Here is a 13,631-nt window from a genome sequence, read left to right as displayed (position 1 = left end):
AAATGTCATGTGACATTCCCTTTTTATGCCTGGGTCACACTTAGAAAGTGCAAACATGGTTTTTGTATCGCAAGCCAGCCTCCAAGTCCTCGGTGCTGGGGTTACAGGTGGGCATCGCCATGCCCAGCTGTACATTTGTTTCTTAGACACTTAACTGAGTGGCAACAGAGGCACCATGACATTATGCATTCCGTGTAGATGTGACGGTGATGGTAAAGAAAATTCCCTTTTTCCTTCTTTTCCCAGTGAAACTGGCTATTTGGGAAGCAACACTGGACAAATTTATTGAGTCTATTCAGTCAATTCCAGAGGTAATTATATCAGCTCCCTGCCTTTTTTTTTTAAATCAAAAATTGGCTTCTTGGGGGGAAAATACCAATTGCTCAATAATATGCCCATTTGAGTATAAAGTAGTGATAACTAAAAAAGCTGCAGAAAGTATAGTAAAGTGATGAAGTCAAGATAAGGGAGTCCGCGTTGGTGTTTTACTGGAGACTTCAGATGACTTGGCTGTGACCGCACGGTATTTTCAGTGTGACCCAGTGACACAGAAACAGGGCAGCTGGAGCCCCGTGGTGATGCCATGGCCCAGCATGTCTACCGTAACAGAATAACAGGACTAAGATTGGGAAAGAGGCCCCACTTTTCAATAAAGAGATAAGGAATGAATCGGGGCTGCAGAGATGGATATGTAATTAAGAGCACTGGCTGCTCTTGCAGATGACCTGTGTTTGGGTCCCAGCACCCACATGGCGGCTCACAACTGCTTTTAACTCCAGTTCCAGAGGATCCAATACCCAGTTCTGGTGTTCACTGGTATTAGGCACTTGTGATGCACAAACAAGCGTGCAGGCAAATCCTCATACACACAGAATAAAAGCAGATCTCTTTGAAGTGAGAGACAAGGAATGTTATCATGGAGCAGATACTAAAGAGGATGCATTAGCTTTCTCTCACTGCAAACACAAGCCTGGGATAACCAGCGTTTTAGTAGGAAAGGGTTCTTTTGGATCACAGTTTGTAGCTGGGCGTGCATTGTTTAGGCCTTGGTGAGGCAGCAGCTCATGACAAGAAGCACCTGGTGGGCAAGCTGCTCACCTCACAGCAGCCAGAAGCGGTGAGAGAGGAGGACTAAGATCCCAGCAGCCCCTTCAAGGCCATGTAACCAATGGCCTAACTTTTTCCCAGTCAACTTCACCTCAAAAGGTGTTAACTACTTTCCAGTAACACAAGCCAAGATGAAGCCTTGATGAACAGCCTCCAGGGGCCATTCAGGATCCAGACTGTAGCAGACAGAATGAACAGCCTGGGTATAAAATTCTGGAATCTTGATATGAGTTAGGACATTTCATCTGGATAACGGCTATCTAGATTATTCGTCGTCTAAGACGAAGTGTCGCTTGAGAACATGCTACATAGCCCTGACAGTGATGAGAAAGATGTACATGCGATGCCCCTCCCCCAGCATCTGGAGGATTGCCTGTTCCAGGAGTACTCCCCACCCAGTGTACCAAAATCTGTGCCTTAGACGTCAGTGTTTGCTGTGACATATGTAGAATAACAAAGAAAAAGAGTGTGCCTGCTAGACAGGGACACTGGAGCCACAGATGCTGACCCCACAGACACAGGCCCATTGTGTTGGATGTTGTTTTGTTTTTGTTTTCCTTCCAAATAGGCATTAAAAGCTGGGAAGAAAGTCAAGCTGTCTCATAAAGAAGTTATGCAGAAAATGGGTGAGCTCTTTGCCCTCAGGTACAATGTCCTCTTGTAAATGAAGGATTTCCTTTAAGAGAAAACATTTAACTATAAGAAAAACTCTTCCCCCATGAGAAGCCGGGAGGCTCCATTAGGACTGTCGGGAAAGCTGATGAATACAGAAGGGCGAAACTGATCTCCATTAAACATGCCACACGTCCCAAGACCCCCAGGAAAATAGGGCAGTGCACATCATACTGAGTGTGACGTTTTACACCTACTCCCTGAGCATCACTCTTCTGGGAGGTTTCCCCCTAGTTTACTGAGTTTAGCACTGTGCAGTGGTACAGATGAGGAAGACCTGTCTCCTAACTGGTAATTTCCTGTCTTTGCGGAGTGATGTGTCCTGGTTGCCATCGTCCGCTGGGCATGTCATCGAGCTCCCTCCTTTGCACATGGGATGAGTGTGTTCAAGGCTCCTTGTGATGTTTTCCACAGAAGTGTCTTCCCACCCCCTTAGATCAGCCTGCAGAGGAGTGGTTCAGGGTTCCAGTATCTGTGTTCCTCAGGCTCAGGGATGCTCATTCATGGTCATTCATTACGAGCATCCAGCAATAGAGCCACACAGACTTGTGTTCTCTGAGAAGTAGGGGAGATTGTTTCCCCCTCTTCTCTAGCCAATACAAGCAGAATCTGATAAACAAATTGTAATGCCCAAACTCAAAAGTTAGGACTAAATAAATCTAATTTGAGACTAGTTTCTGCTAAGCCTGACTTTCCTTACCCTGTTTTACCCTTTACAATAAGTGTTTCTGTTACTGCAAACAAAGTCTGAGCAAACAGGTGCTGGTCGCAAGCCTGAAAACCCGAGTTTGATCCTAGGCACCCAAGTAAAGGTTGGGAAAGACAGACAACTCACAAAGCTCTCCTCTGACCTCCACATGCTTCCCATCACACACACATGCACACGCATCTCATAAACAAACACAATAATTCTTTTAAAAAAAATAGGACTAGAAAGCAATTGAGAGTCTTGCTGCTCCCAGAGGATCTGAGTTTGGTTCCCAGCACCCACATCGCACAGTGCACAACCTCTCACTCTAGGAGGTCTGGCACCCTCTTCTGGCCTCCAAGGACATATGCACATAAATAAAAGTAAATCACAAATCTTTGTGATCTGTGAAAAGATTCATAGCTAAGTATGTCAGGTAAAGAGTTGAGTCTTGGGGCTGCAGCTGTCACTCAGTTGGTAGCAGTCTGCCTGGCATGCACAAGGGTCTGACTTTGATTCCCAACACTGCAGGGAACCATGGAAGCAAAAGGATCAGAAGTTCATGATTCTCGGCTGGGCAGTGGTGGTGCACACCTTTAATCCCAGCACTTGGGAGGCAGAGGCAGGCGGTTATCTGTGAGTTTGATGCCAGCCTGGTCTACAAGAGCTAGTTCCAGGACAGGCTCCAAAGCTACAGAGAAACCTGTTTTGAAAAACAACAACAACAAAACAAAAACAATAGCCAGGGTAGACTACTTGAGACCTTGTCTTTATTTTTTTATTTTTATTTTTTTTTCCAAGACAGAGTTTTTCTGTGTAGCCTTGGCTGTCCTGAAACTTGCTCTATAGAACTGGTCTTGACCCCAGATCTGCCAGCCTCTGCCTCCCAAGTGCTGGGATTAAAAGTGTGCATCATCATACTTGACTGAGACCTGTCCTTAAAAAAAAAAAGAAGAAAATTGATGCATGTGGTGCTGTGTGCCTTAAACCCCATTGCTGTGGAGGTGGAAGGAACCAAATCTCTGTTAGTACAAGACCAGCTTGTATATGCATTGAGTTCCAGGTTAGCCAAGGTAACAGTGAGATCCTGTCTTAAAATACAAAAGTTGCAAATTATACATATAGTATTATTCTATTTGCATAGCAAAAATGTTTATTTCTCTTGATAGATGCATACACACAAATCTGTTCATGGAGAAATGTACAGGTAGCCCTATCAAAGAGTTTTGCATTGTTTGGTAGTCTTAACATGCTGTCTCCTGTGCTTCTGCTTTCTTCTCCAACATAATGAATGAATGGCTATTTGTATTTTACTATGTAACATGCATTTACATTTTTGTTTGTTTGATTTTTGTTTTTTCGAGACAAAGTTTCTCTCTACGTCTCTGGCTGTCCTGGAACTCACTCTGTGGACTGGCCTTGAATTTACAGAGATCCACCTGCCTCTGCCTCCCTGGGTGCTGAGATTAAAGGTGTGCACCACCATCACCACATTAGATTAAGTACTTGTGATACCACAGTATGGGTGAAACTGGAGCACCAGTGTGGCAGCACACCCCTTAGTATTCCTAGTACACTAGAGACTAAGGCTTACCAAAGCCAAGCTAGCCTGAGCTACATGGTCAGTCCCTGCCAAGCTAGCCTACATGTACTGCCACCTGTCTTGTGTTTATGCAGTGACTGAAATAGAGGTGACCAATGAGCCCAGAGGGTGAGAGGAAGGGAAAGCTGCAGCTAAAAAGAAAAGTGAGGTTTGCCCATCTTTACCTTTTTATTTCTTCTTGGTTTTCCTTTAGAGGATGCACAGGTGTGTGTGTGTGTGTGTGTGTGTGTGTACACTTCTCAAATACTTTTCAAAGAACAGAACTTAAAACTGTTCTTATTGTAGCATGAATATATGAAATATAATAGGAACTGATTGTTAATTCACCATAAATGAAAGACTAAATTGTACTTTTTATTTAAGGCACCGTATAAACCTGAGTTCAGATTTCTTGATGACTCCTGACTTCTACTGGGACAGAGCTAACCTGGAGGAGCTTTATGATAAGACCTGCCAATTTCTCAGCATTACTCGAAGAGTTAAGGTATGTATGTTTTAGAGAAAAAGACATACAGGGTGGTGGTGGTGGCACACACCTTTAATCTGAGAGCTCTGGAGGCAGAGTCAGGCAGATCTCTGAGTTCATGGTCAGCCTGGTCTACGGAAGAGTTCCAGGACAGCCCAGACTACAAAAAGAAACCCTGTCTGGAAAAACCAGAGAGAGAAAAGGAGAGGGGTGGGATTCTCTGCTACAATTTATTACTGAAATCTCCAGCTAAGTATATTTAACTGCATTTGGAGACATACTCTGACTTCTGGTCATGTCCCCTTGGATTCCCACTTCCCTCATCTTTCCTCTTTGCAGCCAGTTTGGAGTCTTTTTCTCAGGAGACTGAGGCAGGATGGCTTTTGAGTTCAAGACTAATGTGTGCTACACAGATACTGTTTCAGCCCTGATCACCTAAAGGACTATATAAAATAGAATGGATTGTTACAAGAGGGGTTTTTAGATACAAAGTGGCATGCTGTAGCCCTGGCTGGCCTCAAACTCAGTCATCTTTGCCTTAGGCCTAGTCCTGGGATTACAGACACCTGGCTCCACTTCCCAGTTTTCTGTGTCAAAGGCTCAATTCTCATGTCCGTGTTCTTTGTTTTGTCTTAATGTTTCCTTGGTTTTGAGGTGTAATGAAGTCTCACTACATTACCCAGGCTGGCCTTGAATTTGGGGATCCTCCTGCCTCAGCCTTCCAAATAGCTAAACGTTTCATCTTTGTATGATGTATATGCCCATGTAGGTTTTGGTTTTTCAAGACAGAGCTTCTTAGTGTAGCTCTGGCTGTCCTGGAACTCTCTCTGTGGACCAGGAGGGCCTCCGCCTCCCAAATGCTGGGATTAAACGTGTACTACCATCACCCGGCTTAAATTAAACTTTTTTTTTTTTTTTTTTTAGTTTTTCCGAGACAGGGTTTCTCTGTAGCTTTGGAGCCTGTCCTGGCACTAGCTCTTGTAGACCAGGCTAGCCTCGAACTCACAGAGATCCACCTGCCTCTGCCTCCCGAAAGTAAACTCAGACTTCTGATAGCAGAGTATGGATGAAACTAACATAAATCTTGTAGGCCCTGTTTATGTGGGTGCTCGTGACCTGAAATCAGGTCCTCGTGCTTGCATGACAAGTACCTTATCAGCTAAGCCATCTCCCCAGCCACCACCTGCTTTCTGCTGAGGGTTAGTGTTTTCATTGTACAGGAACACTGCTGATGCTGCATGTGCTGTGTGGGGGAGCTAGGTGAGGGCATGGGTGCTATGGTATGTGTGCGGAAGTCAGGGCAACTCTCGGGACTCAGTTCTTTCCTTCCACCATGTGGGGTCTAGGGATTGAACTAGTCGTCAGGCTTAGCAGCAAGCACCTCTACACACTGAGCCATCTTACTGGCCTCAAAGTTACTTTTTCTTTTTTTTTAAAAAAACTTCCATTCTTTCTTTCAAACAGCTTCTAAAGTCTCCATTTCTTTTGTTGCCTCGAATAGTGTTTCACTGTTTCCTGGTCTACATTCTTTTCAATACAACTTCAGTCACGTCTCAGTCACTATATCAAGTAAATGGCATAATTTCAAAAAAATCCTCTACAATTGTAGTCATTGAATGCTATGTACTTCTAGAATATATCCTTTTCTCCAACCCAGACACTTGTCCTTTGCATAAAAATCCCATCAAAGGTGTCTACAATCAGCCGGGCGTTGGTGGCGCACGCCTTTAATCCCAGCACTCGGGAGGCAGAGGCAGGCGGATCTCTGTGAGTTCGAGACCAGCCTGGTCTACAGAGCTAGTTCCAGGACAGGCTCCAAAGCCGCAGAGAAACCCTGTCTCGAAAAAACCAAAAAAAAAAAAGTGTCTACAATCTGTCACTCATCTCGTTCTTCCTTTGTGTCTTCTAATGCAGGAAAGTAGATGCCTTAGCTGGTTTGGCAAGGCTGGTGACTGGTGCTGAAGTTGTTTTAGTAGGACTCAATGTAGTGTGAGAACCAGCTGTCTGAGACATCTGACAGCCTGGGCTGTCTGGACAGATGAAAAAGTCTGACTTTCCTGATGGGTAGGAGTGCCCAAGCTGAAGATGAGCGTGTGAGAGGTGCCAAAGCTCTATACAAATGAGGCCTCTCCAGCACTGGCTGATTGCTGCTATGCACTAAGTTTCCCCCAAACTAGCAGCTAAAAGCAGCTCTTTCTCCTAGTTTTATGGGTGGGGCCTCTCTCCAGGCTACAGGCATCTCTGAGGACTGCTAGGAGGATTCACATTCTGTCTATTTGTGTGGTGGTTGCTAGGCTCAGTCCCTCAAGGCTGTTGGACTAAGGTCTCAGATTCTTTCCACAGGAGCCTCTGTACAGAGCATCTACTGACTTAACTAACACACGCATGGTTAGAGTCCTAGAGTGAACAAGACAGGAGGCGGTATCTTACAACCTGATTACAGTCCTGGGCAGCTGGTCATTGTGCAGTGTTCTCTTGAAAATAAATCAGAGGCCCACCCATACTCCAAGAGCGCCAGGTCAGGAACATCTAGATGGTGGTTTAGAAGTCACCTGTCAGGATGGTTTTGAGAGAGAGTTTGGTTTAGAAGTCTTCTTTGTACAGCGGCCTACATCATCCTCACCCCACCCGCATGGTGCCACGTGACCATCAGTAACTCCCAGACACTCAGGAGGTACACATTCATATGCATAAAATAAAATGAATCTAAAAAAATGAAACTCTAGGAATTTCTAGGACGACAAATGTCCTCCAGGGTGAAGAAGACAAACTACTTCAGCTGCTGGAGACATAGCTCAGTTGGTGAGACTTCCCAATCTGCATGGAGGAGCCCTGTTCCAGCTCCAGCAGTGACTAACAGCAGGAACCGTGGTGCACACCTGTAATCTCAGCACTTATGGAGACAGCTGGTCAAGAGTTCTAGGTCATCATAGTGAACTGGAAGCCAGCCTGGGTTACATGACCCTATCTCAAAAGGAAGAGTACGACACCAAGTCCCCAAGCCCAGGCAGATGGGGTAACACACTGCAAAGGAATGGTAGTGAGCTGTGGCAGTGGAAGTGTAGTTCCGTGGATAATGTCGTTAGAATCTGATACTTTAGAATGGAGGTGTAATGTAAATTATGTCTCCATTAATTTGGAAATAAATCTCCCATGGTTTTTAGGTGCAGCTCTAGTTGTGAAATTTAAAATACTCGAATTTACCTCTCTTGATGTCCCTCTCCGTGTGCTAACTTTGAGTGTAATCGTTATAATGAAATGTAATGTAACTGCCGCCAAGACACAGGTGTCTCTTCCTCTTAGAATCAGCATGCCTGCACGGCACGCCGTGTTCTCCCGACCCCCGCTCTGGTGGAGGTCATGTTCACCATACTCCTCTAACCACATTTCCCTTCATGTGTCTCCCTCAGGCCCTCCACACTGACATGTTTAGGCATCCCCAAGCCAACTGTTACTCCCCACTAGCGTGTAGACTCCTTGGCATCTGCTACTGTATTTGTAGAATAAACACAGGCATTTAGATTTCAAAAGGAAACAAATTATATTCTCATTTTGAAACTGCTTTGGCCTGTACCAAATGCTTGGGTTACTCCAGATCTGAAAAAAAAAAAAAAAAAAAAAAAATTTTAGTCATCAGGAGACTTTTTTTAAAGACAAAATCTAAGTAGCCTGGAACTTGCTATGTAGACCATGCTGGCCTAAACTCAGGGTGCTTTTGCTCCAGAAACTAAGATTTAATGTTATTCACAACCAGGAAAGTTCCTTAAGATTTATCGAGTATGTCTTCATGAGCTTTTTACAGTACGTGCATGCAGGTGCCCGGAGTCCAGAAGAGGGCATCAGACCCCTAGAACTGGACTTGTGAGCTGCCTGGCAGTACTGGGGAACAGCCTCGGTTGTCCTTTGCAAGAGCTATCAACATTCGTTGCTGAGCCCAGGAGACTTGAACACTGCACAAATTGCTTTCAGGTTTTTTGTTTGTTTGTAAGCAATAGTTGGGAGGTAACATGTTTTCCGTTCTTTGGTCACAACTGAAATAGAGGTCTGTCAGCAATTTGAAGAGAGAAATAAGCTTAAATATGAACACATTAGAGGCCAAGACTAAGCAATCAGTAGACGGAAAGGACAAAGAAAGAACACAGTGCCTAGGTACTTACAGATTAGAAACTACAAGGTGGGCCTATGAGCCAGGAATGTGTCCCTCACTAGTGAAGCATTGGAATGCTCTTGTAGAACCGAGTATGACATGTTTCCACTTACACCTAGACAATACTGGCCAAACCTGCACCAGTATAATGTTCCCCAGTTTTACAGCTTTCCAAGAAATGTACAAGTACTAAATGGGTGTGTAACTGCTAGTACTCACATCCAGGATTGGGACACTCATCCACACCCACTCCAACCAGTCTGTCCAAGGTGTTAGAACCCAGGCCCTTTGCCAGTTCAGCGAGTAGTGGTGCCTTCCAGTGGTTTCAGGTTACACATAACCACGTCTTCAGCAGAGAGGTCCCTTTGTGCTCACTTCCATACACAACTAGAACTATGGACACTTGCGCCAGAGTAGTCTCTGCATGCTTAACCAAGTTTCCCTAACAAAATATTAGGGACCCTATCTTTAAAACTTCCATCAGGAGCTGGGCAGTGGTGGCGTGCTAATCCCAGCACTTGGGAGGCAGGTGGGTATCTGTTCAAGGCCAGCCTGGGCTACCGTCTACATAGGGAGTTTCAGGACAGAGAAACCCTGTCTCGAAAAAGAAACAAACAAAACCTTCCCTAAGGGGCTGGAGAGACGGCTCAGTGGTTAAGAGCACTCTCTGGCTGCTCTTCTAGAAGACCTGGGTTCAATTCCCAGAAGCCATCAAGGCAGCTTACAACTGTCTGTAACTCCAGTTCCAGGGGATCCAACACCCTCACACAGACATACATGCAGGCAAAACAATGCACATAAAAGTAAACAAATCTTTTTTTAAAAAAAAAGTTTAAAACCTCCATTACCTTTAAAAGGATTAGTATGCCAATGTTTTTTTTGTAGGGCCCACTTGTTCATCCCGGCTGCCCAACTAGCTTAGTCCCGAAATAACCACACAGAAAGTGTATTAATTAAATCACTGCTTGGCCCATTAGCTCTAGCTTCTTGTTGGCTAACTCCTACATCTTAATTTAACCCACTTCTATTAATCTGTGTATCATTACAAGGTTGTGGCCTACCAGCAAAGTTCCGGTATGTCTGACTCCGCCCTTCTTTTTCCCAGAATTCCGTTTAGATCCCCCCCCCCCAGCTCTGTTCCCCTATAGCTCTGCTATAGGTCCAAAGCAGTTCCTTTATTAACCAATGGAAGCAACACATAGACAGAAGGACTTCCTACACATTTTGTTTCTTTGAAGCTACAATATAAAGGGACCAGTGAATCTAACTACCCCAGAACTGCATATAAACAGATGTGGTGGTTCATGGAATATGGGACTCTGGGAGGTGGGAGTAAGACTGCAGGCTACCTAGGTTACAAAATAAGTGAGGAGTGGAGATGGCTTGGTGGTTGAGTGCTTTCTGAGTTACCACCAGAGTTAAGAGCTCAGCACCCATGTAGGTACAAATGCTTAATGCAAGCTCTGAGGGGTTCGTGGCCCTTCTGGCCCCTGCAGGAACCTGCACATATATATATACATTCAGAAACTTACACAGTAACAAAATTTCACTGCAAATGTGTCTAGATGGAGCCACTAAACACTGCTTGTCTTTGAGAACTAAGCAGCAAGAATTTAATAAACCATGTATATCTAACTGTTTTCTCTTTAAATATAAAAGCATGACAGTAAGATTTTCTTGCAGGTCATGAATGAAAAGCTTCAGCACTGCATGGAGCTAACAGACCTAATGCGGAATCACCTGAATGAGAAGAGGGCACTCCGCCTGGAGTGGATGATTGTCATCCTCATCACCATCGAGGTCAGCAGCTGGCTTGTTTCAAATGCCAACTTGGCAAATGCTCTGATGTGCTCCCATATTTTACAGACAGCATTCGCTAGTTTTGGCTGTAAATTTATCATGTACAGCCTAATATCAGATCAGCTGCCTTCCTCAGACCCGCAGCTTGCCATTTGACAAAGGGGTGCTTCCTCCAGGGACCCTTCCCATCACAGCAGCCTTGGGAAGTCACCGCAGCTGCTGTGATTATTCTGTCAGCTTGACACAGTGTACACCACCAGGGATTTGTAAGCCACGGGAAAAACCTCAGGATGAAGTTTAGCTGTTTCACCATGGAATTAGTAACTCTTGCTTTCTGTTTTTCTAAGGTAATGTTTGAGCTGGGAAGAGTGTTTTTCTGATCTTGTGACAACGAGAACATCACTGGAAGAGATAATTCAAGTCCTACAACCAAAATAAACCAGCATTCACTATTGGATGACTTCTTATGTAATAGGTATTTAAACCTTAAATCAACTGTCAGTGGGCACAGGACACACCTGTAAATTCCAGCACACTGAAAGCTGAAACAGGAAGATGAGTTCCCCGACAGACCTTGTGCTGCATAGGAACCCAGCTATGAGGGGAGCTGACTGGGGGGACACCAGTCTCTGCACTTGGAAAGCAGAGGCAGCTATAATATAGCAGGGCTGACTCTAGATAAAATAAATGTCATAATGACCTTCTGCAGCTCTAAAATATATTGTTGCCTGAATAAAAATGACAAATATGATGTTTGGGTCAACATACTGAAAGTTCATAAAGGAAATGTTCCAGCAGCTTTAGTGGCCTAATTTGAGTGTTCATAGGCACACTGCATTTCAGTAGTCAACCCTTTGTACTCTAGCATCACGTAAGCCAATCTTCCTACACACCTTATTATGTGCGTGACTCATGCACCACTCAACCACAAACATAAAACTCAAAACAATCAAGCCAGCACTCAGGAGGCAGGGGCAGGTAAATCTCTAAATTCAAGGCCAGCCTGGTCTACAGAGCAAGTTCCAGGACAGGCTCCAAAGCTACAGAGAAACTGTCTCACCCCACCCCCAAAAAAGAGATGCATTTCCAAAAACGGTAACATCAAATTCCAGTGGATGACAGGTGCATTACTTAAGCTAGTAAAACTATGGTGCCTGATAACATTTAATGTATTTATAAATGTTGCAAGGAAAAAAAAAACCCAAACAAACAGATTTTCACAAACATTTATTAGGATAAAGGTTTATGGGGGACACGTACTACAAAAAGCAGTAGCCAAACAAAGGAATACAGATTTGAATAGTTTTCCTGTATTTGAGTGGATAATGGTGGACACATTAAGGTATTACATCCCATTTTCATTTCCTGCCCCAGTATTGCACCCGGCAACCACACAACACTGTATACCTACTCTACTGGTCACTCTTCATCCAATTCAGCACTACTTCAAATTCTCTTATATGACTCTCAACTCCAAGATACCATAGAGCATTTGAGAGACACCCCTGCTCTACAGAGCTTACCGGCAAGAAGGCTATAGGAAACAACTTTGGGGACAGGAACTAAAAATTGACTGGACAAGCTTAGATGTCACCGTTTGAATTTTAAAACAACTTGGAACAGGAAAGATTTAAAACTTTTAACTTTGCTTCCATACAAGAGACTTGGAATCTGTTTATACGGTAACAATTTTTTAAAACATTGCTAGTAAAGAGTAGAGAGAGTTCAGGCTGGGTGACGTTTATCAACTGAAGGCTTACAGAGGGCACCTAAGAAACACCAGCCAAGTGCTTCCATCCACATTACCCCTTCTGCCTGCCCCAGGACTGATCTTGAACTAAAGCCATGTGCACTGGGTTCTGGTCATCCAGGCACAAGAAAATTATGCATCTAATGTCTCCTGTTTACGCCTATTAGGATCCTCTCTGCATAGCATGGCCCACCATCCTGGATTTTTCTGGAGTGAAGGTTTCCCAGGAGCAGTCACTTTCTGACCGAGACTGTGCAAGTCAGGCAAGAACTGACCCCACCCCCACTTTCAGACCTCCTCTTTCCACTGATGCTGGGTGGAAATTACCTTTCAGTTCAACTCTGCTGTAATACTACAGAGCCACGGCTATGCCGCCTCTTCTACCATCAATGGCTGTTGTCACAAACCAACATTATCAGAGCAAGTACAGATGCTTCTCAATTTACTACAGTGCTCTAACCCCCCGCCCCCCCCCCAAAAAAAATCAATAGGTGGAAAATATAAGATGCACCTAATTTGTCTAACTCCAGTTTCCCAACAGTGCCAGTTAGCAGATGTGATAACCAACTGGGATCTGCAGTTCACTCAGGAGAATCAAACCAGAGCTCACCTGCATCCTCAAGGAGATCTGAAGGTCAAAACCTTCATTGTCGGCTGAGGATAAAGCAGTGCAGAGTGCTTGCTTAGCACATGCTACAGGAATGCATCAAACAGCCCTGTACTAACACCTATAATCTCAGCACTTAGATGGAGGCAGAAGCTCAAATTATTCTGTCTACCTTCATGAGTTCAAGACCAGCCTGAGGGGGGCTGGAGAGATGGCTCAGAGGTTAAGAGCATTGCCTGCTCTTCCAAAGGTCCTGAGTTCAATTCCCAGCAACCACATGGTGGCTCACAACCATCTGTAATGGGGTCTGGTGCCCTCTTCTGGCCTGCGGTCATACACACAGAATATTGTATACATAATAAATAAATAAATAAATACAGCCTGAGCTACAGGAGACTCTTAGAAAACAAGACAAATAACTAAATTGAAAACGTTGGTAATTTTCTTGTAAATTTCATCATTTAAAAGCCCTGAGTCATAGCCAGGCTTAGTGGCACACACATCCCTGTCCTCTAAGAGGCAGAGGCAGGTGGATCTTTGAGGCCAGCCTGGTCTACACAGTGAGTTCCAAGACAGCCAAAGCTACATAGTGAGACCCTGTCTTGAAAAAAATAAAATCTTGAGTCAAATGGGACTTGAATAACTACAATAGTACTTTAGCAGGGCATAGTGGTCTACACCTGTAATCCCAGCACTTGGGAAGCAGAAGCAGGAGAGTTCAAGATTATCACCTGGCCTACCAGACCCTGTCTCAAATAGAAGGGACCACAGGGGCCTGAAAAGATGGCTCA

General features: G+C 44.5%; 1 protein-coding gene across 2 annotated transcripts in view; it reads left to right on the top strand.

Moving 5' to 3' along the window:
- The window catches only part of Rmnd1 (required for meiotic nuclear division 1 homolog), a 31,692-nt gene extending 20,757 nt beyond the window's left edge, over positions 1–10,935 (top strand). For both annotated transcript variants that reach the window (XM_041680186.1, XM_041680187.1), the window contains exons 8-12: positions 247–311; positions 1,676–1,752; positions 4,434–4,554; positions 10,367–10,483; positions 10,831–10,935. In XM_041680186.1, the coding sequence (XP_041536120.1) occupies positions 247–311; positions 1,676–1,752; positions 4,434–4,554; positions 10,367–10,483; positions 10,831–10,863 (413 nt within the window). In that variant the 3' untranslated portion in view covers positions 10,864–10,935. The remainder of the gene's footprint in view (positions 1–246; positions 312–1,675; positions 1,753–4,433; positions 4,555–10,366; positions 10,484–10,830) is intronic.
- Positions 10,936–13,631: the final 2,696 nt, after the last annotated feature.

Source organism: Microtus oregoni, unplaced genomic scaffold (genome assembly GCF_018167655.1).
Source record: "Microtus oregoni isolate MIOR12 unplaced genomic scaffold, Mior012 000033F_ref0000390, whole genome shotgun sequence".
NCBI lineage: Eukaryota > Metazoa > Chordata > Mammalia > Rodentia > Cricetidae > Microtus > Microtus oregoni.
The sequence above is the reverse complement of the archived record's forward strand: the minus strand, read 5'-3'. Positions and strand labels throughout refer to the sequence as shown.